General features: G+C 43.7%; 1 protein-coding gene across 1 annotated transcript in view; it reads left to right on the forward strand.

Moving 5' to 3' along the window:
- LOC115459128 (cadherin EGF LAG seven-pass G-type receptor 1-like) overlaps window positions 1-21,490 on the forward strand; it is a gene marked incomplete at its 5' end in the record, with an annotated part of 112,262 nt that overhangs the window by 32,525 nt on the left and 58,247 nt on the right. Inside the window, one exon of the mRNA XM_030189000.1 lies at window positions 7,848-8,486. Within this exon, the coding sequence (XP_030044860.1) occupies window positions 7,848-8,486 (639 nt within the window). The remainder of the gene's footprint in view (window positions 1-7,847; window positions 8,487-21,490) is intronic.

The raw sequence follows: 21,490 nt of genomic DNA on the forward strand, positions 1-21,490 counted from the left end.
GAATATTAATCAGCTCATTTAAGTGTGTATTAGCATATGATTCACATTGTCTGCTGCCGCATCGTAACACAGCCCACAAAACTCCTTTGTGCATCTCCCGCAGAGTATCATCCATGCTAAACCAGCTGGAACCAATCAAAAATTCACATTGCCAGCCCGATCATTTTTGTGCATCGGTCTCTGAGAGTACAAGATTTATGCTTTTGGGAAAGAAATATAGTTTGACATTTGGCGCTGTTAAGAATTTTAACTCTGGTAGCAATCAAAATAGTATAATAATAATAATAATAATAAAAAACTAATGGGCAAAACCCTACCTTGTTAAATGACTTTGGTAGTTAGGATCTGTTTTGTGTGTTTAAAATGGATTTAAAATTTAAGTGTCATTTTTATGGACTAATATCTCCTTTTAATATGTGCTTCAGTCCAGACTATCTGTTAGGGAATAGTTAAAGCATTGTAAGCCCCATTCTTCTGAATGGCTTTGTTAATCAGTAACTCATCTCATACTGAGTTGAGTACTCCAGCAGTGACCTTTCCAGCAAACTAGTTGATAACTGTGTGAATGCCTAAGGTTGTGCTGCTTAGAGGAGCAAGTGGGACATTCCTTTCTAGAATGTTAGGAATTAAGAAATGAATGGAGAACAAAACCGAGGATATTATAATGCCTTTATATTGCTCCATAGTGCGACTGCACCTCGAATATTGTGTATAAGTTTAGTCACGGATTTAGTGAAGGGAAGTCTTGCCTCACCAATCTAATGCATTTTTTTGAGGGGGTAAGCAAACATGTGGACAATGGGGAGCCGGTTGATATTGTATATCTGGATTTTCAGAAGGCGTTTGACAAAGTGCCGCACGAAAGACTCCTGAAGAAATTGCAGAGCCATGGAATCGGAGGTAGGGTATTATTATGGATTAAGAACTGGTTGAAAGATAGGAAGCAGAGAGTAGGATTGCGTGGCCAGTATTCTCAGTGGAGGAGGGTAGTTAGTGGGGTCCCGCAGGGGTCTGTGCTGGGTCCGTTGCTTTTTAATGTATTTATAAATGACCTAGAGATGGGAATAACTAGTGAGGTAATTAAATTCGCCGATGACACAAAATTATTCAGGGTCGTCAAGTCGCAGGAGGAATGTGAACGATTACAGGAGGACCTTGCGAGACTGGGAGAATGGGCGTGCAAGTGGCAGATGAAGTTCAATGTTGACAAGTGCAAAGTGATGCATGTGGGTAAGAGGAACCCGAATTATAGCTACGTCTTGCAAGGTTCCGCGTTAGGAGTTACGGATCAAGAAAGGGATCTGGGTGTCGTCGTCGATGATACGCTGAAACCTTCTGCTCAGTGTGCTGCTGCGGCTAGGAAAGCGAATAGAATGTTGGGTGTTATTAGGAAGGGTATGGAGTCCAGGTGTGCGGATGTTATAATGCCGTTGTATCGCACCACGGTGCGACCGCACCTGGAGTATTGTGTTCAGTACTGGTCTCCGTATCTCAAAAAAGATATAGTAGAATTGGAAAAGGTACAGCGAAGGGCAACGAAAATGATAGTGGGGATGGGATGACTTTCCTATGAAGAGAGGCTGAGAAGGCTAGGGCTTTTCAGCTTGGAGAAGAGACGGCTGAGGGGAGATATGATAGAAGTGTATAAAATAATGAGTGGAATGGATTGGGTGGATGTGAAGCGACTGTTCACGCTATCCAAAAATACTAGGACTAGAGGGCATGAGTTGAAGCTACAGTGTGGTAAATTTAAAACGAATCGGAGAAAATTTTTCTTCACCCAACGTGTAATTAGACTCTGGAATTCGTTGCCGGAGAACGTGGTACGGGCGGTTAGCTTGACGGAGTTTAAAAAGGGGTTAGATAGATTCCTAAAGGACAAGTCCATAGACCGCTATTAAATGGACTTGGAAAAATTCCGCATTTTTAGGTATAACTTGTCTGGAATGTTTTTACGTTTGGGGAGCGTGCCAGGTGCCCTTGACCTGGATTGGCCACTGTCGGTGACAGGATGCTGGGCTAGATGGACCTTTGGTCTTTCCCAGTATGGCACTACTTATGTACTTATGTACTTATGTACTAAATAAATAAAATATGTATGTATATGTGTGTGTATATATATATATATATATATATATATATATATATGATAGAGAGGGAGCGAGAGCAGAATTAAAAAAGGTACAGAAAAGGGCAACAAAATGATAAAAGGGATGGGACGGCTTCTGTGAGGAAAGGCTAAAAAGGCTAGGGCTCTTCAGCTTGGAGAAGAGATGGCTGAGGAGGGATATGATAGAGATCTGTGGAATGGGTAAATGTGAATCGGTTGCTTATTGTTTTCAAAATTCAAAGACTAGGGGCCACGCAATGAAGCTACTAAATAGTAAACAAAACAAATCTGAGAAAATTATTTCTTCACTCAGAGTATGATTAAACTCTGGAAGTCATTACCAGAGAATGCGGTAACATCGGTTAGCTGGGTTTAAAAAAGGTTTGGATTATGGTGCCTTAAATCTTTTTTTTTTTTTTGTTTCTGTTTCATTTATTGTGTGGGTACGTTCTCTTCTTTTTGTAGCGTAGACAGGTACCATGGATTAACTTGAATACCTTGCAACTCCCTGGTGGGTTAGAAGTCCCAAATTTCTGCACTTACTATTTGGCTGCCTGTCTAGTGGGGAAGTGGCTTGGTGTAGACCTGGACCCTCAGTGGTGCGACCTGGAGGAGTCACAGGCGGGAGGATGTAGCTTAGCATCTCTCCTACATTACACACCAGACACCCCTACCATTAAAGGACTTCATCAAATAAGTCCCCTCTATTTGTACCAATATAGATTAGGTTAGATTTATTATTTAAATACATTGTAATTCTTGGGTCTGGCCACTTCTATTTCCTTGTTGTGGGTATTTTTTTTTTTTGGGGGGGGGGGGAGTGAGGAGGGCTTGCTGCAAATGTTGAGGTATAAATGTGTGGGAGAAGGGCTATAAGAACCAAAGCCCTTCTTTTCTATATGTAGCTCCTTCGCCGGCGCTAATCAAAGGACTCGCCAACCCTTTCATCTGTGGGCAGTTCGTCACGCAGTGGTCCCGCACTTGCTGCTCAGGGGACAAAACGCTGGCCATCAGCGGCTGACCGCCGGTTGTCCCCTTCCTCTCAGTTAAAGTAGCTGCAATTGCAGAGACGAAATTTACGTAAAGAATACGAAACTTCAGAGGGCAACTGGGCCGTTGGGCATATGAACTTCAGGTCGCCATCTTACCACTCTCCCAGTTTGGGACACTCTTTGTCTGGTTTCTCCTCAGAGGCCTGTCTGATATGGGTAACCCTTCAGCATAGCCCTCTGAGTCATTGAAACACAGAAGCCCCTCCGCCACTACAAGGTGGTGTCCCTTCAGAGGGGTATTGTCAGTACTTTTATAAACCAGCAATCCAACAATGTTGTAAACAGACATTTTACTTGCCATCGACCCTTAGGTGAGGGTGACACATACGGTATTTCTTGATCTGCTCCTGCTATCCTCGGTTCATGGACCATAGAAGTCTGCCTAGCACTAGTCCTGCATCCTAGCAGGTGCATAGCCAGATCTCAGTTTTGGAGGGAGGCCTGAGCCTAAGGAGGGGAAATGTTGCCCCACCTTCCTTCTGCTCTCCTTCCGCCTCCACAACCCCACATATGGGTCACCAAGGCCCGTCAGCGGAAGCCTTCCTCCAGTGCTGTTCACTGCCATGCCGCCTGCCCTGCTTCTTCCCCTCCCCCTCCCTGTGGGGCACACTCTCAATTTCACTAAAACTGAGCATATGCGTGGTGGGAGGAAGCAGGGCAGGCAGCCTGGTAACGAACAGTGCTGAAGGGAGGCTTCTGCTGGCAGGGACTTGGGGATCCCTGCCAGCCAAATCAGCAGACCTTGGGGGGCCCAAATCCAATTTGGGGACCCAGGCTGGCAAGCCCCCCCCCCCCCCATGGCTATATTACTATTTCCCAGTCATTGGAGTGCCCTTCAAAGTCCACTCCTGCCCTTCCAAAATTGAGAGATAGACCATAAAAGTCTGCCCTGTTTTGCCATATTTGAGACAGACCATAGAAATATGCCCAGTACTGGCTTACTACTGGAATTGTCTAAACATTGAGAAGTTTTTGTTTTTATTCCATTCTTTTACCATATAGGGGCCGTTTTTGAATTCTGTCACCATTTTTGTCTCCACCACCTCTTCCAAGAGGGTATTTCAGGCATCCGCCACCCTGTCCATGAAAAAGTACTTTTGACATTACTTCTAAGTCTACCACCACCCTGTAATCTCAATCCATGTCCTCTAGTTCTACCGCTTCCTTGTCTCTGGAAAAAGATTTGTATTGATACTTTTCAAGCATTTAAACGTCTTTATTATGTCTCCCCTTCCCCCTCCCCGCCAAGGTATACATATGCAGGTCCTCAAGTCTTGTAATATATTGAAGAATATCAGTTTGTCAGTCCATTGTGATATAAAAGGAAATGATGACTGTACCTGCAAAAACCTCAGTGTGGTCAATACTCAAAGTGAGTTAACAGGATGACAGAGGCTATTATCCAGTTAACTCATGCTGTTTGAGCTCTTGAGGAATATTCAGCGGCACTTCAGTAGCACTATCTGGGTAATATCCCTGTAACTTGCTAGAGCCAAAATTGGCTATTGTGTGGGCAGTCTTGAGGTGGAAACAGGGTAGAGTCTGCACTTAACTGGATAAGCTAACCGGGCAAATAGGACTGCTATTTATGCGGTTCTGTCTTTGTACAGTTTAACTTAAACATTTAAATGCTGGCCATCTGCACATACCCGGATATTTAATGCTGCTACCCAGTCCTTATTGAATATGCTGGCATAATTTTGGCGGTGGTGATCAGCTTTGACGTATTTTCTTTAATTCTCAGAAAAACAGCAGAACTAAATCTAGCTTTATATCTCTGTCACATTTGTTATAAAATCAGGGGGGAGGGAGTGGTGTTAAAGCACATTGCCCTAATTAGGCAACTTTCACAAAATATCTATTCATCTAATTTGCTTACTAGGAAGTAGTGTATATTGGCAAGAAAGATAGTGTGAAATGCAAGCACCCAATGAAGAGCATGCCAGGATGTGGAAACTCATGTACTTGACCTCTGCCCAACATACTAGTACCACTGTTGACTTATCAGTACTACTGCCATACTCCTACTTCTTCCGCCTTCAGCCCGCTTGTGTTGGCAAATCCAGAAGACTACTGGATCACTAACACAGGTTGAAGAAGACAGCGGTGGAAGTAAGTGACAGCAGGAGAAAGGGAACAGTAGTACCTATGCTGTTGGTTTGGGGGGTGGTTTCAGTGTTTGGGCTGCTGCAAGTGTTTTGCTGATTGTCTCCTAGTACGACAAAATAATACAACAGTGAGGAAGAATCTTAGGGTTTGACAGATCAAGCAATATTTAATAATATCATGAAACTAAGTGAGCTTACAGCTGGTTGTCTTTATTCCTCAGTTCAAAGCAACTGCCTAGTAATTCACTGGTGGCACAAATTTCTTGGCTTCATTGTAGTAATTGTAGGGCAGAATTGAGCAGGTGACTAGTGGCAGGGATTCTTGGCAGCTTAAAACACATTTGGTTTTACTCTAACTTATCTTGTATTCCTTTCACCGACTTGAGTGGCTGCTTCAAGACAAGCCAGGAGGAGGAATAGAATGCAAAGCGAGTGAGTAACAGCTGTGGAATGGGTAGCATTGAGGAAAAAGGGTTATGATGCTAGAGAACAGCTGCAATAGCCCTACAATGAGCAGCTCTGGAATGCAGCTTTCAGAGTACTGTAGATTCTTAAAGGCATAACCAAGAGAAACACTTATGTCATTCTCTAGATGCTGATAACGTTATTGGTGTGTACTTAAGGAGTAACTGACGTACCAGTTTTTCTGTGTTGATAAATTCAGCTGTTGTTTTTCAAATCAAATAGATTTTAAGATCCAGTTTTACTGGGAAAGCACAGCTGTTAACTGAGCTCTGTTGGAACCCATATACTTTTTTTGTTGTTGTTAATTTCTTATATACTGCCTGATAGTTCAAAAGCTATTGAAGTGGTGTACATTCAGATACAGTAGATATTTTTACAATAAGTAACTGAAAGTAATGAATACAAATTTTTGTGGATGCTCTTTAACTAGTTCGGGGAAGCATTCCTAATCAATTTGGTGTTCAGGATATCTGAAGTGAATATTCCAGAGATGGACTTGCATACATTGGAGACCCAATATATACAAATCTTTCATGCATATTCATTACCGAAACCAGACTGGGGTTGTGCCTTCTGGGCAGAGTTGGAAAACAGTTAACTAGAGTTATATAGATACTACTTTTATCTATTTCACTATTTGGATGTTATTGAAGAGTTGATAGAGTAGGTTATTTTAGTTCCTTTCATTGAAATTTCATTTGAGGCAGGCATGCATGCATTTGTGTGGTGTGAGTGATCTCTGTGGTTTTGTGTTGAAGCTTGATCTCTACAGGTTCTAAGGAATGATTGTATGATGCAGCTACAGCTGGGTACACAGAAGCCCAGAGAGCTAGTGACTTGACTGAGGTCACACCAGAGAGGGTCAGGGCAGTGTTTGAACTCCTGTGGCCTTTCATTTTTCCACTCATCTGTGTGTGTGTGTGTGTGTGTATGTGTGCGCGCGCACGCTCTGACCACCTGATCTTGATTCTTTGTCCAAACCTTCTACTCCTCTTTCAAAACATCAGGTCGCAATCACTCAAAGAAACATATCTTTCTCAACACATGACAGATGATGATAGGTGAGGCTCCCGTCTTCTAGTATGCCTTCTAAACCAGTAAAGTTGCTGAAACTGAGTACCCAGCATCAACTCTTCTTTGTAACTCAAAAGACTAAACTAAACACACAAGCAAAAATGTTACACTTTTTTCTTACAGTTTCTGTAATCCTTATTTAGAATCCTTATGGAAGTTTACACACACAAATAACCCAAGTAAACCTAGTTACTGCTATGGATGTTTTTCCTTTAGCTTTGTAAACAGCTTTGATGGGAGAGGGGGTCCCCTCAAAGAGGTGTTGAGTAAATTCTATAAACTAAACATGATATTTAAATTCAGCATAGACGCAGTGCTATTATACTCATCATTCTGGACATTTAATAAAGCATTTATTAGTCCAATAAAAGGCATCACACATTTTTATGTAAGGGACCGATATGACTCTAAATTGTTTGTACTGCAGAATTTTCATTGTCTTCTTGTTAAAGAAAGAGGGCAAAACCTACAAATAACATCTGAATGATTATAGATGTCTGTTGTCCACTATCAGACTTCCCATGTTCATAAGTCTTAGAATATTATATTGTAGACGATATAGATTATGTAATAACAGTATAAACAAGAGCCTGTCAAATTGGACATCAGAATGGAAGGGTAGGAGTGGTTTGGGATGTTTGTAAGATTAGGGGTAGATGATGCTATGCTTTTGAAGGTATGAAAGTATGTGTTTGGTTAACTGTTTCCTGGGAAGGAGAACTCATGATAGCAGGAGGGTATAATGCTATGGTGGGGAGGATGAATCAAATGTGAACAGAGGGAACTTTTTACAGAAAATGCTGTATCACAGACTCTTTTAACTTGAAATACATGATCTTCAAACATGAAAATTCTTGCTCTGTTTACTTGATGAACTTGTTGATTTGTATTGCAAACCTATGTATAGCTATATTGGCTTTGAAAAACTTTATAGTATTTGTGTTTTTGGGTTTATGGATTATGGACTAACTTCTTCTTTCTAGGAAAGTTATAGTTGCAGTATTAGGACTGACTCCAGCCTTTCTTCTTTATTTGTAGATGGCATTCACAGTGTGACTGCATACTGCACCCTTCGTGTAACCATCATTACTGATGATATGTTGACTAACAGCATCACTGTTAGACTGGAAAACATGTCCCAGGAGAAGTTCCTCTCCCCTCTTCTCTCACTTTTTGTGGAAGGTGTGGCAACAGTGTTGTCTACTACTAAGGATGGTATTTTTGTTTTCAACATACAAAACGACACAGATGTCAGTTCCAACATCTTAAATGTGACCTTCTCTGCTTTGCTACCTGGTGGAGTACGAAATAAGTTCTTCCATTCTGAAGATCTCCAGGAACAAATTTATCTCAATAGAACTCTGCTAACTATGATCTCCACTCAACGTGTCCTGCCATTCGATGATAATATCTGTTTGCGAGAACCTTGTGAAAATTACATGAAGTGTGTATCTGTGTTAAAATTTGACAGCTCTGCTCCTTTCATTAGTTCAAATACAGTTTTATTTCGTCCCATACATCCCATCAATGGATTGAGGTGTAGATGCCCTCCTGGATTTACTGGTGACTACTGTGAAACAGAGATTGACCTATGCTACTCCAGTCCTTGTGGCATTAATGGCCTTTGTCGCAGCCGAGAAGGTGGCTATTCGTGTGAATGTTATGAAGAATACACAGGTATGTGTTATATTTATACATATGAGTAATATACTTGATTTTACAGTTGACTTATTGCAGGTCATTTTTGCTACTGAAAGGTGAAAAGCCTACACGGTTTAATTTTATTCTGGCAGATGTGAAACCTAGTCTTTTTTTTATAACTCATCCAGGTTGAAATGATTTATTCAAGTAGAGACATTTACAATGAGCAATGTATTTTACAAAAGGTTCATTTAACATGTCATCTTCTGTAAAATACTTATATGGGCATGAGAGAGTACATGTATTTGGTTGCCTGGTCAGCAGGAACAGCCATTTTACAAAAATAGAAGTTTGAAAAACAGAGTGACATCAGTTGGGGTTCTGTACATTAAATTGCTGGTACCTACACATGTAGGCATGAGATTTTGCAACCTGCATTTGTAAGTGCTGACATTTAAATGTATAAGTAGCAGATTTTATAAAATACCTTCCTCCTTATTCTGCTAGACCAATCCAGACTTATGGGCTATATCCACTTATTAGCACCACCTATTAGCAGATGGAAGATTCTGGTGACATCATTAGCATGGTACAGCCAGGAATATTCTAGTATTGCTCTGCAGTTAGTGAAGGTGGACTGACACAGCAGTTTGTCTTAGCTTTCAGGCCAGATGCTGCATTCCTCAGGCTATGGCTCTCTGGTTGAAGTCTTGCTGGAGGACTCCCCACGGCCAGACCACTGGTTGAGGTAGAAAAGGGCTGTTAGTTCCTCCTCAGTGGCTTGGAGCCCCAACCTATGGGCCTTTGCGCTGTGTTGGGGCCTGTGGGGCATACAGAGGGAGTAAGTTCTGTCCCCACTCCTCTCCACTGGGGCAGTGAGCATTAGAGGTTGGCCCTCTTTCTTTATTGACAAGAATACAGTTTAAAAAATAAATGGATGATAGGAACGGGGAGGCAGAACTGCATGTTAGTGGCATAACAGTCCTGTCAAGCCTTGTTCAAGCAGGTGACAGGCATGTTGTAGTTGGACCTTGGGTAGCTGATTCTGCCTCTTTAGTAGCTGAGGGAGGGCGATGCATCCTCTAGCTGCACCAGTGCAATTCTCTCCAGAGCTTCGGTCATGCTAGCTGGGACTGTGGGACCTGCTGGTTCTGGCACAAAAACACAGCTGCCAGTTCCTTTTGCCCCATGTGCAACAGGGATGGTATTGATTACACCATGAAGCCACAGAGAGTGCTCAGGGCTCTCTCCAGAGACAAAAGCGCTCCCTTAGGGAAGTCTCTATTCCTGCTGTGATTTAATTAATTTAAGTAGAAATGGTAGCCATTTGTCCCTGGACTGCATTTTGTATCTGCAATCTGAGGTGAGTAGGTTTCCTCCTTTGGGGAGGTGGGGGGGGGGGGTTGGCTAGGGGGATGCTTCCCCTTTTTCTGGATTTGGGGTCATTGGGGTTTGTTGGTCTCAGTTTTTGGCCCCTCTGTCTGAGTGCTTTAGGAAGGCATGGCCAGGTAAACTGTCCCAGGAACCTGGTAGTCCCTGGTAGTGCACTTGTTTCCTTAAGAGGAGTTGTCCTTCCTCATAGACAGGGTACTGTGATGATATGTAAAGTCAGCTGTGACTGAGTAAGAAGAGAGCTGGGCTTGTTGCAGATTACTGAACTTACAATCTGAATTTACTTTCATGTTCGATTGAAAAAAATCAAAACCTTTTCAAGGTCTTCCCAGATTTATTTAGTGAAGTGGATCTGAAACAATATGGGCCATTCTCAGGCATCTAATTTACATGATCAGATTAATGCCCAAGCTATCAGGTCAGGGCCAGGGTCCATTGGCTGAAAGGGACCTCATGGTTTCTGTTGAGGATTAAAGCTACATAAAGGAAGAGATCCTGTTGCAGCATCTAGTGGTGTAGCTTAAGTGGTGCTTGAGAGGAGCCCTACTACAGCTTCTGGTGGTTCAGTGCACAAGAGGAGCCCCATTTATAGCACCTGGCATGTGCAGTTGTACTGAAAAGGAGATTTTGGAGGTCAGGGAAGGAGGGATAAAGAAAGATGAGGGGGTGAGAAAGAGTGGAAGAAGAGAAATGAAAAGTGCAGGAGAGAGAAGAAAAAAGAGAGATGCTGAAGGTGGGAAGAATAGGAATGGTGGGAGTAAAGGAAGGCTATAAAGGATAGAGATTGGGGGGGGGGGATAATAGAGGAAAAGGAAATAGAGGCCAGAGCCCATATATGGTGTAGGAAATAGGATGACCACTCAGGTCACAAAGCCATAATTCCCTTTTGAGTCAACATGTCAATCTATGAGCAAGTGGGCGTAAAGTGGAAAGGGGCACCAAAAGCAGCTCTGTCACCCACCCAGCAGATGGTGTCAAAAAGTCAGGGTTCTCTTCCTCCATTTCTTGTATAAGATGTGATACAGCCCTGAAACTTGCCAGTATCTTTGCCTCCAGTAGGTGAGTGTAGAAGGATTCATTGTTGGCCTGGCTCCTGGTAGGATAGACTGGGGTCTATGGGTTGCTGGTTAAACTCCTCTGGCCTGTTAGGCTCTTATAGACTAGTATGTGGACCTTTATCCTAATTGAGCTGGGAGTGGTCCAGTTCCAGGATTCTGGCTTGAGGGTCTCGGTCCTGGTGGGCTTGTACTAAGGCAAGGGGACCTGGGGGAAGAGGGGCTTGTGTTGTACATTCCTTCTGTCATGCAATCTGTAAAAGACTTTGGCAAATGTTTAGCTACCCCTACACTTTGGTTCATTCTTGAGCTATGGTGTGGTCTGAAGGCATTCAGATCTCTTTAGCTGCTGAGATCAGGGAGTCTAAATAATTCAGGTTCTCTGGCTTTCCTGAGGAAAATGGCAGTGGTCTAATTCTCACCAGTTGCCTAAAAGAGGACTAGACATAGGAGCATGAGAAGATCTGAGAAAGGGATGAGTCCTTGGTAGTTTTGTTTTGGCAGGGTGAGTTTGCATCACTGATTGCTCAGGTGACCTACTCCCTATAGATTGTAGAGAGGGCACCTGAAGATGCATCAGAAGGGGACCCTTAATATGCATGAGAGATTTGCATATATTTGACCTAGTAGGCATGCAAATCTCTTCATGCATATTCGTTAGGAAAACCCTGAAAACCTGACCAGCTGGCAGCTAGGACAGTGGCTCTGTTTTGTCATATTGTAAAAGCTTTAAGTTCCAATGAGCTTGAGAGGTTAACATGTTGTAAACTTGAAGTTTCAACAAGAAAATTGTTAAAGTAAGCAGTAATATAACATTAGTACTGTATCAGTTTGAATGGTGTTTGTGAAAACTGCGGGGGTTGAAAATTGAAGGAATGCGTTCACTTTTTTCAGTTGCCATTGACTGGCTTCAAGCAGCATGTTAATAAGAGCCATTGTTGAGCCTTTTGAATGATCTTAAAAGAGGGATTATCTCTGGAGTGGTAATGCTGGATGGAATGCAGCTTTGCTTTGGGCGTTCTAAAATTTCACTTTCCCTATTAAAAAATAGTTTGGAAAGTAATGACTAGAGTGGTAGAATCTGTCATCTCTTGATAAGAGCCACTAAAACTTGATGAGGAATGATGCAGACAGAACTTTGTTCAAAAATGCTCTTAATGGTCAGTAACTAAAAAAAAAAAATTCCCAAAAATATGCCATGTGTTTCCTTTGGAGGATAATTATGCTCTAATAACATGGGTATTTCAGCTTTGAAGCTTGGAGTTGTGGTGCTGTAATTATTATTCATTTATACACGATGAAAGTTTCTCCATCCTCATGAGTTTTATGTTACTGGTGGAAAGGTAAGCAGAGCTTCAAGATCTGTTTTTGATACTGGAATGTATAGTGTGATTAGTTGGTTACTTAGACTTGGCTTGACTTCCTATGGTGATAGGAAGTGAGTGAATAGGAGACAGGCTATCACTGAGCAGGTAAGAATGTTATTTTGTGAAGAAGGAGATCTTGTCCAGTAGTTGAAGCATTCAGTGGAATTTTCAAGGTGACAAAACCCCCTGCACCTCTGACATTGTGCAAGAACTTAAAGCTTTTTAGTTACAAAAAAAAAAAAAAAAGCACATTTATACTTATGATTTTAAAACTCATATGTGAATTCAATTTGTTTTGGGGCGACTACATAATGCACTCAAAAATAGTTAGAAAAATTCTTCCAAGACTTGCCTACCAGGGACAAACTACAATCACTACGTATTCTGGTAGTTGCAACTGCACTCTGGTATTTTTCAGGGGAGGAACTACAGTGGGAGTACAATGAGCACTTCTTTGCCTGGCAGGTATACCTACCTCTTACCCCATTCTCTGTTCTATCCCCACAGTGTATATGCAGTGTATTATCTGTATTGTAGTTCAGCATGTAACTGTGTTTACTCCAGCTCAGTGTATAGTCTTTACTCCTAGCGATCATTCCTTGGCACGTGACCTCAGCCTTCCTCTCAGCAGAGCCTGGGTCTTTCATCACCTTAGTGTCACTTCCTGATTGTCCTTACAATCTGTGATCTGATGCCTCTGCATGTGACCCTCTCCCTCCAAGCAAGTGTTGCCTTCAGTGACCACCTTTGTGACCTAGTTTCAGGCACTGACCCTTTTGGTGTCTTTCCTTGCCCTCTAGCTCTAGTCTTGTGGGTTTTCTTCCCACCTCCTCTCCGCAGTGCAGACTCCATCATGCCCCAGAGCATTTGCTCTCTGCTCTGTCCTCCTGAGAAGGTGGAATCCCTTTTTCACCATCAAGCATTCCCATCCATACTTCCCTTTTTTTTTAATTTTTTTTAAGCCTATCTTTTCAGGCACCATTCTTTATAATAAAGCAACTCATTCAACAGTCTTTTCCATAGCCCTCTCGCTACATTATCCGTCAACTTACTGAATAAAGTTTATAGTTAGATAAAAATTTGTTATACCGCAAGGCCGTTCACAATAAGCACTTACTATAAAAATATAAAAGCTATCACATACAAAGACTCTTGCCCTGGGTAGAAAGACTTCATGCTGTAAGTTCTGCTCTACTTATATTGCAATAAGTGGTTGAAATTCAGGAAAGTCTCTTTTTTATGGCTAGTTTATGGTTTATTAATTTGGTATACCACCTATAATCTATTTTCTCACCTTCTGGTCATTTTCTTCTTCCCCTGCCTTACTTCTGTAGCCATCTGTGTCTCATTCAAGACCTTAATTGGACTTAAACACTTGACCTCTTCTTGCCAGGCCACAGACATTTAAGCCAGAGACATTGTTGTATTGCTCATAGAAAAATCCTACTTGTCCCCAGGCAAGTGGATTTTCAATCTCCAGATATATGGTTAGCTTGTAGCAGGTTTTAATGATGGAGCTCTGGACTAACCTCGAGGTTCCTCCACTTCAGATCAACTCTTTTAAGTGCTTTTTCCTTGTCATCAAGCAGATGAAGCCATTACGTATGGGTTATGTCCATCAACCAGCAGGGGAGATAGAGAGCACTCAAACTTTCACAGTGCCCTCTTGGCCAGCTAGCTCCACTGCCTCTTCAGTATTCTCTATCTCCCCTAGCAGGGTGGCTGCAGCTTGTTCGAGCTCCAGAAAAATCTGCCGGGAGGTGGTTCCTGGCTTGCCAGTTGTTAACCGGGGTGTTGGAGGCTATAGCAGCCTCACTTTAAAGGCACATAGGTTAGCCCTTTCCCTGCCTTACCCATACCTCTGTGGATGTGGACATATTGCCTTGCTTTCCCTGTCCTTACCCACCAACAGTGGATGCAGGCATATAGGTTCGCCCTTTCCCTGCCTTTCCCAATCATCTGAGCCTCCGGAGTCTTCAATACCTCTGCTTTCCTCACAGCTTTAAAAAAAAAAAAAAAAAAAAGGCGCGTCGCGTTTTTAAATGCAGAGACGCTGGAACAGAAGTTTTTGACCTGATTTTCAGCAGGATCGTAGTTGTACACTAGATCCTTTGAGGTAAGAGTGTTTTCCAACTCCTCCAGGGTGGGCCCGCGATCGGGGCGATTTTGGCGCGAAACCGCCATCTTGGATTTTACCGCCGTTTTTCGGCGATGGCTGCAGACAATGTAAAGCGCTGTTCCACTTGTGGCAAGCGCAAATCAGCAGCAGGGCTCTGTAAATCGTGCTGTACTGGCGTAGGAGCCGGCCCGAGCATGGCGAGCGATGTTTTTTCCCGCTCTGAGCTGGCAGCGGGCGCCATTTTGCTTACACCACATGGCGCGGCCTCCGTGGACATGGAGAGACCTGAGCCGGGTGGGGCACCTCGAGATGAGGTTATTTCAGGAGTGGCTAGCACCGGACAGGATTTGGGTGCCCAGGGTGAGATTTTCTCCCCGGATTTTGTGCTTTTGCTGCATAAAGCATACATGATGAAAAGAGCCCTTCCTCAAGGGTCGCCTGAGGCTCCTCTGATTGCCCCCCACGATGGATTCTGGCCTGGGACTGCCCAGTGAGGCTTTTTTCCCAGATGCTTGGCCTAAAGATAAGCGCAGAAGGGTTAATTCCCCTTCAGATTTTGGTGCACCTTTTTCCCCCCCGTGGTCGGGGTGTGAGGATTCGGAGAACTCTGACAGACGTTCTTGGTCTGAGGAACCAGAGTCAGGTGCGGATTTACCACAGGATCTGGATGATCCCTCCGCGGTGAGGATTTTCCACCGTGATGAGCTGCCAGCGCTTATTTCAGATACCCTGCAGGCCCTCTCGATTGAAGATCCTGACAGTGGCATGGCCTCCTCGGGTAATCCCAGGATGGCTAGTACCAAGAAAGCTGCTCGGGCCTTCCCTTTGCATGACTCCATCCTAGAGCTTGTTTCGGCTCAGTGGGCTGACCCCGAGGGACCTTTGAGAGTTTCCAGGGCTATGGGGCAGTTATACCCTCTGCGTGTGGGACATATGGCTCGTTTTCAGATGCCCTAGTCACTGCGGTGACAAAGAGAACTACCTTCCCTGTTGAAGGAGGTGTTGCCCTGAAGGATGCTCAAGACCGTAGGCTGGAAACAGCATTGAAACGGTCCTTTGAAATTGCAGGTCTCACTGTTCGGGCGTCTGCATGCAGCTGTTATGCTGTTAGAGCCTGCCTAGCTTGGCTGCAACAGGCAGTGGCTCAGCCCGGAGATGGAGCGGAGCCCTTCTTGGATGTGGCTCCGCGGATGGAGGTGGCCTTGTCCTTTCTGGCTGATGCCCTTTATGACCTTGTCAGAGCTTCGGCTAAACAAATGGCAGTAGCAGTGGCGGCTCGCCGTCGTCTGTGGCTACGACACTGGGCAGCGGACATGGCCTCTAAGCAAAGGTTGGTGAAGTTGCCTTTTCAAGGACTTCTCCTATTTGGTGAGGAGTTGGAAAAAATTGTGAAAGGCCTGGGTGATCCAAAACCCCAGCGCTTGCCCGAAGATAGGCAGAGGCCTTCCTCTAAGGGCCAGGCGGTCCACTCCTCGTACAGACCTCGCTTCCGTGAAGCTAGAAGGTACCGCCTGGGGCATTCTGCTGGGTTCACTTCACATGCCCGTGGTCAGCAGAGGAACTCCTTTCGCTCGGACAAGCGTCCCGCAGTCGGTGGCTCAAGACCAGGAGTTCAGGGGCGACCCTCTCAATGATGGTGCGCCGGCCCTCTCCTCGATGCCTGTCATCGGAGGACGGCTTTCCCTCTTTGTCGAGGAGTGGGCCAAGATTTCCTCAGATCAGTGGGTTCTGTACCTGATCAGAGATGGATACAGAATAGAATTCAGCGCCCCAGTAAGAGACGTGTTTGTGGAGTCCCGATGTGGTTCTGCCGTCAAACAGGCGGGCGGCGGTGGCGGTGGAGTCACCTGTCCCCTTCACAATCTCTAGAGTTTTTGGGGGCCAGGTTCGACACAGTCTCGGGCTATGTGTTCCTACCCGAGCTAAGGCGGTGCAAGCTTCAGAATCAGGTCTGTCTGCTCCTGAGGATGCCCCGCCCGCGAGCTTGGGACATTGTCCAGCTGCTGGGATCGATGACAGCCACGATGGAAGTGGTACCCTGGGCGAGAGCGCACCTGAGACCTCTACAGTATTCCCTACTCCGGAGATGGTCTCCTTTTTCTCAGGATTACCTATGCAGACTTACTTGGCTCCCTGCGGCCCGACTCAGCATGGAGTGGTGGCTCTCGGACAGCATGCTGCGGCGAGGAATGCCGCTGACGCTCCCCGTTTGGTGCCTGGTGGTAACAGATGCCAGCCTGAAGGGCTGGGGCGCATACTGCAAGGGGAAGCATGCCCAGGGTCTATGGACACCCGAGGAGTCGGAGTGGTCCATCAACCGCCTAGAGTTGAAAGCGGTGTTTCAGGCGCTTCTGGCATTTCAAGTGACCCTGGAAGGATTGGCTGTCAGAGTGATGTCGGACAACACGACAACGGTGGCCTATATAAATCGACAAGGCGGAACAAGGTGCAGAGCACTAGCCGCGCAGGCCGAACTGATTTGCCACTGGGCCGAGCTGCATCTTCAGTGTCTGTCGGCAGCTCATATTGCAGGTCAGAGCAATGTGCAGGCCGATTATCTGAGCAGGCATCAGATCGATCCAGCAGAATGGAATCTGGCAGACGAAGTTTTCCTGCAGATCTGTGCCAAATGGGGCAAGCCCGTGATGGATCTAATGGCGACAAGTGCCAATACCAAAGTCCCGTGCTTCTTCAGCAGACGGAGAGATCCTCGCTCGGCGGGGTTGGATGCCTTGGCTCAACCATGGCCTCCGGGTCTACTTTATGTGTTTCCCCCATGGCCCTTGATAGGGCGCCTGCTCTTGCGGATTCGGCTGCACCCAGGAGAAGTGGTCCTCATCGCCCCGGATTGGCCAAGGAGACCTTGGTATGCAGACCTCCGACAGATGCTCCTGGAGGCTCCTCTGCCGTTACCTCTGGTACCGAACCTGTTGACTCAGGGACCGGTAGCCATGGAGTGGTTATGGTGGTGAAGTTGTTTGTATTATGCTGTGAGGTGAGTACAAGACATTGTGTTTTCTCAGCATTCAGTTTTAATTGGAATGCATCCTCCCAGGCGTGCATGATTTGGAGGCTTTGGTTGATCTTGTTGGTGATTTCGTTTAGATCATGTTTAAACGGGATATAGATCGTGACATCGTCTGCATATATGTAGGGGTTGAGGTTTTGATTAGCTAGTAATTTAGCTAAGGGTATCATCATCAGGTTGAAGAGGGTGGGTGAAAGTGGGGATCCTTGGGGGACTCCACATTCGGGTGCCCATGGGTCTGATGTGTCCGCATTCGTTGTTACTTGGTTGTGATTTTGTGGTCAGGAATCCTTTGAACCAGTTCAGAACTTTACCGCCAACTCCGAAGTATTCCAGTATGTGTAATAGTATTTGATGATTGACCATGTCAAAGGCACTGGACATATTAAATTGTAAGAGGAGTATGTTGTTGCCAGTTGCACTTGATTGTTTGAATGAGTTCATTACAGACACTAGTACCATTTCTGTGCTGTGATTCGACCGGAATCCTGATTGGGACTCGTGTAGAATTGAGTGTTTATCTAGGTAGTCGGTGAGTTGTTTCGTCACCAAGCCCTCCATAAGTTTGGTTATAAGCGGAATGGATGCTACTGGGCGATAATTGGTTAAGTCCATATGCCTTTAGGGACCCTGATAGTGGAAAGTTAAGCCCCTGATGCAACCTCTAGGAGGTGAAATGTGGCCACGTCGGGCATCTGATTTTAATAAGCTGTGTTTGCTCTTTTATCTTTGGTCTGCTCTGTTGATTGGAGGTGGCTCTAAGCCTCTGTTGTCCTTGCTGTTACTTTGCATTTGTCCACATTAAATTTCATTGGCCATGCAGTCTTCCAGTTTTTAAGGTCTTCTTGCAATTTTTCACAATCTGCATGTATTTTGACAACTTTGAATAGTTTTGTGTAATCTGCAAATTTATCCAAGATGTATAGTCATCTTGCTGTTTAAGTAAATCGCTAGTAGATCTCTTAGTGCATGCTAACAGGAACATTTCCTCAAGATGCTTTAGTGCTTCCTGTTGTAAGCTTTTTGAGGTGTGCTAAGTCCGTGTTAGGGCTTAGCACACCTTAGTAAAAGGGCTCCTACGTGACATACTGGGGTTCACAGGGTGAGTAGCAGTGAATGGATTATACTGTGTAAGGCTTTGAACTTGATAACTATGGAGAATAATCTGTTTTTTTCAAGTACAGTTACCCTTACTGACACCTGGCAACAGGTGCCTTTTGAGAGTCAACTGACCCATATGTCCCCTGTTTTTTTAAATTTTGGTTCAATTTATTTGATATACTGCCTAAATAATAAAAGTCTAGGTGGTTTACAAGTAAAGTTATTGAATAATTCAATCTAAAAAGGGAAGTTGTAAATTAAAAACAAAACGAAGACCATAAAAGACAAGACATTAATACAAGAGGAAAATAGGAAGAGGCAAAATTACAAAATAGATGGACATCATGGGAAGGTAAAACAAGAGGAAGGTAACATAGTAACATAGTAAATGACGGCAGATAAAGACCTGTACGGTCCATCCAGTCTGCCCAACAAGATAAACTCATTTTACATGGTATGTACACCCAAGTTTGATTTGTCCTTGCCTTTCTCCGGGCACAGACCGTAGAAGTCTGCCCAGTACTGTTCTTGTACTAAGTTCTGAAGCTAACATCGAAGCCCCTTAAAATTTACACTCCAGCCCATCCCTATCTATTCAGTCATGATCAGGGCGTAGACCGTAGAAGTCTGCCCAGCTCCCGTTTTGTTTCCAGTTACCGGCATCGCCACCCAATCTCCGCTAAGATTCCACGGAACCATTCCTTCTAAACAGGATTCCTTTGTGTTTATCCCACGTATGTTTGAATTCCTTTACCGTTTTCATCTCCACCACCTCCCACAGGATGGCATTCCACATATCCACCACCCTCTCCGTAAAAAAATACTTCCTGACATTAGTCCTAAGTCTGCTCCCCTTCAACCTCAATTCATGTCCTCTAGTTCTAGCGCCTTCCCGTCTCCGGAAAAGGTTCATTTGTGAATTAATACCTTTCAAATATTGTTCACGGAGAAGCTCCGACCTATATGTCAGACCTCATAGACCTGCCTACTAGGAACACAAAAAGATCATCACGAACATTCCTCAATCTCCACTACCCCAGCTGTAAAGGACTAAAATATAAAACCCCATACGCATCCAGTTTCTCCTACATATGCACACAACTATGGAACGCATTACCGAAGGCCATAAAAACAATACACGACCTAGCAATCTTCTGAAGACTACTGAAAACTGACCTGTTCAAGAAGGCTTACCATAACGATCCATCCTAGATACAAAATAATTAGACTTTACACGAACTAGACAAAAACGAACTATTGTCGCGCTTGACTGTTTAACCTCATTGCTATTAACGAAAGCTTCACAACTTGCACTACCACTTTATTTCCTAAGTTGAAAATGATATCTTTATAGTCGATGACCTAACTTATGTTACAACTCACTTTATCACTCAGATACCTCTATGAAATACCATAATGTATTCCTCGGCACCTTAAAGCAAAACCATTTGTAATTTTGTACCCGGAAAAGGAAGTCAATCAGAAACCTCTATGTAATACCACAATGTATTCTTCTTTACCATGTATGTATGCACCTTAATGCAATACCATTTGTAATTTTGTAATTCTGTACCCGGAAATGGCGATTGCCATTCCGGCATAATGTAAGCCACATTGAGCCTGCAAATAGGTGGGGAAATGTGGGATACAAATGCTACAAATAAATTATTAAAAATATCTCCCCTGTTTCTCCTTTCCTCCAAGGTATACCTGTTCAGGTCAGCAAGTCTCTCCTCGTAGGGTTTGCAACGCAAATCCCATACCATTTTTTGTAGCTTTTCTTTGCACCGCTTCCAGTCTTTTTACATCTTCAGCAAGATACGGCCTCCAAAACTGAACACAATACTCTGAGTGGGGCCTCACCAACGACTTATAGAGGGGCATCAACACCTCCTTTCTTCTGGTGGTTAATGCCCTCTCTACGCAGTCTAGCATCCTTCTGGCCAAGAGAGATCTCATCCTTTTGAGCAGTTGCAAGCCAAACATTTTAGAGCAGAGGAGTCGAGCCAACCAGTAAAAAGCAAAAGTTTGTATGTTACCTAGATAAATGAAATAAAAAAATTAAAACTAAACTGAGAATATTACGATTATTGGTTTAAGAATTAACACTTAATTCTTGAATTTAGATTACTTCTTCTTCTAATTTTTATTTTATGTGACGTCAAAGATCATTCTATTTCTTGAATTAAATGTGCTAAAGCAAAAGCATTTTCTATGAAGAGAATACGAGTGTAGCCAGACCATTAAGGGCTGCTGCACTTGCCAACTGGTCTTTAAATTGCTAATCTGGTAGTCCTGTAGCACACAGTTAGAAATTCATCTGCTCACTTTGGGGCCTTTTGACTAAAGTACTGTAAGGTTTTGCCCTTACTATGCTGTAGCAGCAGGAATAAATATGCAAATAAGTGCTAAAATGTTCTTTACCATGCATTAAGACAGTGTGCAATTGATGTGCAAATCAGCACGCATTGTCATTCCAGTCTGGTACATTAACTACTTAATACATTTTAGTAAAAGGGCCCCTTAAAGATTGAGCATATCACACCTTGCGTTTTTTTAGATTCCTCTTCTAAACTGTGTTTTTTTTTAATGTTCACTAATATATTGTCTTGGAGCTATATATACTGAGTGAAGTTGTGTTAAGTGCTAATTGCTAATAAGTAGTTGACTCACAGATAATTAATCATCATTACTTATTTACTTTCATGCAGTATTGAAGCACAGTCCAGGGGTTTGGCATTTTACTGTAGGCAGGCAATATTGAAGTATGATCCAAGGCTTTTGTCATTTTACACTAATATAGGAAACAGTTATTACTGCACAGCATTGCAACCAATTACAATATATGACATTTATACAGTAATGAAGAAAACTCAGAATATTTGAAAAATGATTACATTGTATTATGGTAAACATTTATAACCCATGCATATCTCAGTTCACTGGGGCTCATAATAGAAAAGGTTGGGCGTACCCAA

Source organism: Microcaecilia unicolor, unplaced genomic scaffold, assembly GCF_901765095.1.
Source record: "Microcaecilia unicolor unplaced genomic scaffold, aMicUni1.1, whole genome shotgun sequence".
Classification (NCBI taxonomy): domain Eukaryota; kingdom Metazoa; phylum Chordata; class Amphibia; order Gymnophiona; family Siphonopidae; genus Microcaecilia; species Microcaecilia unicolor.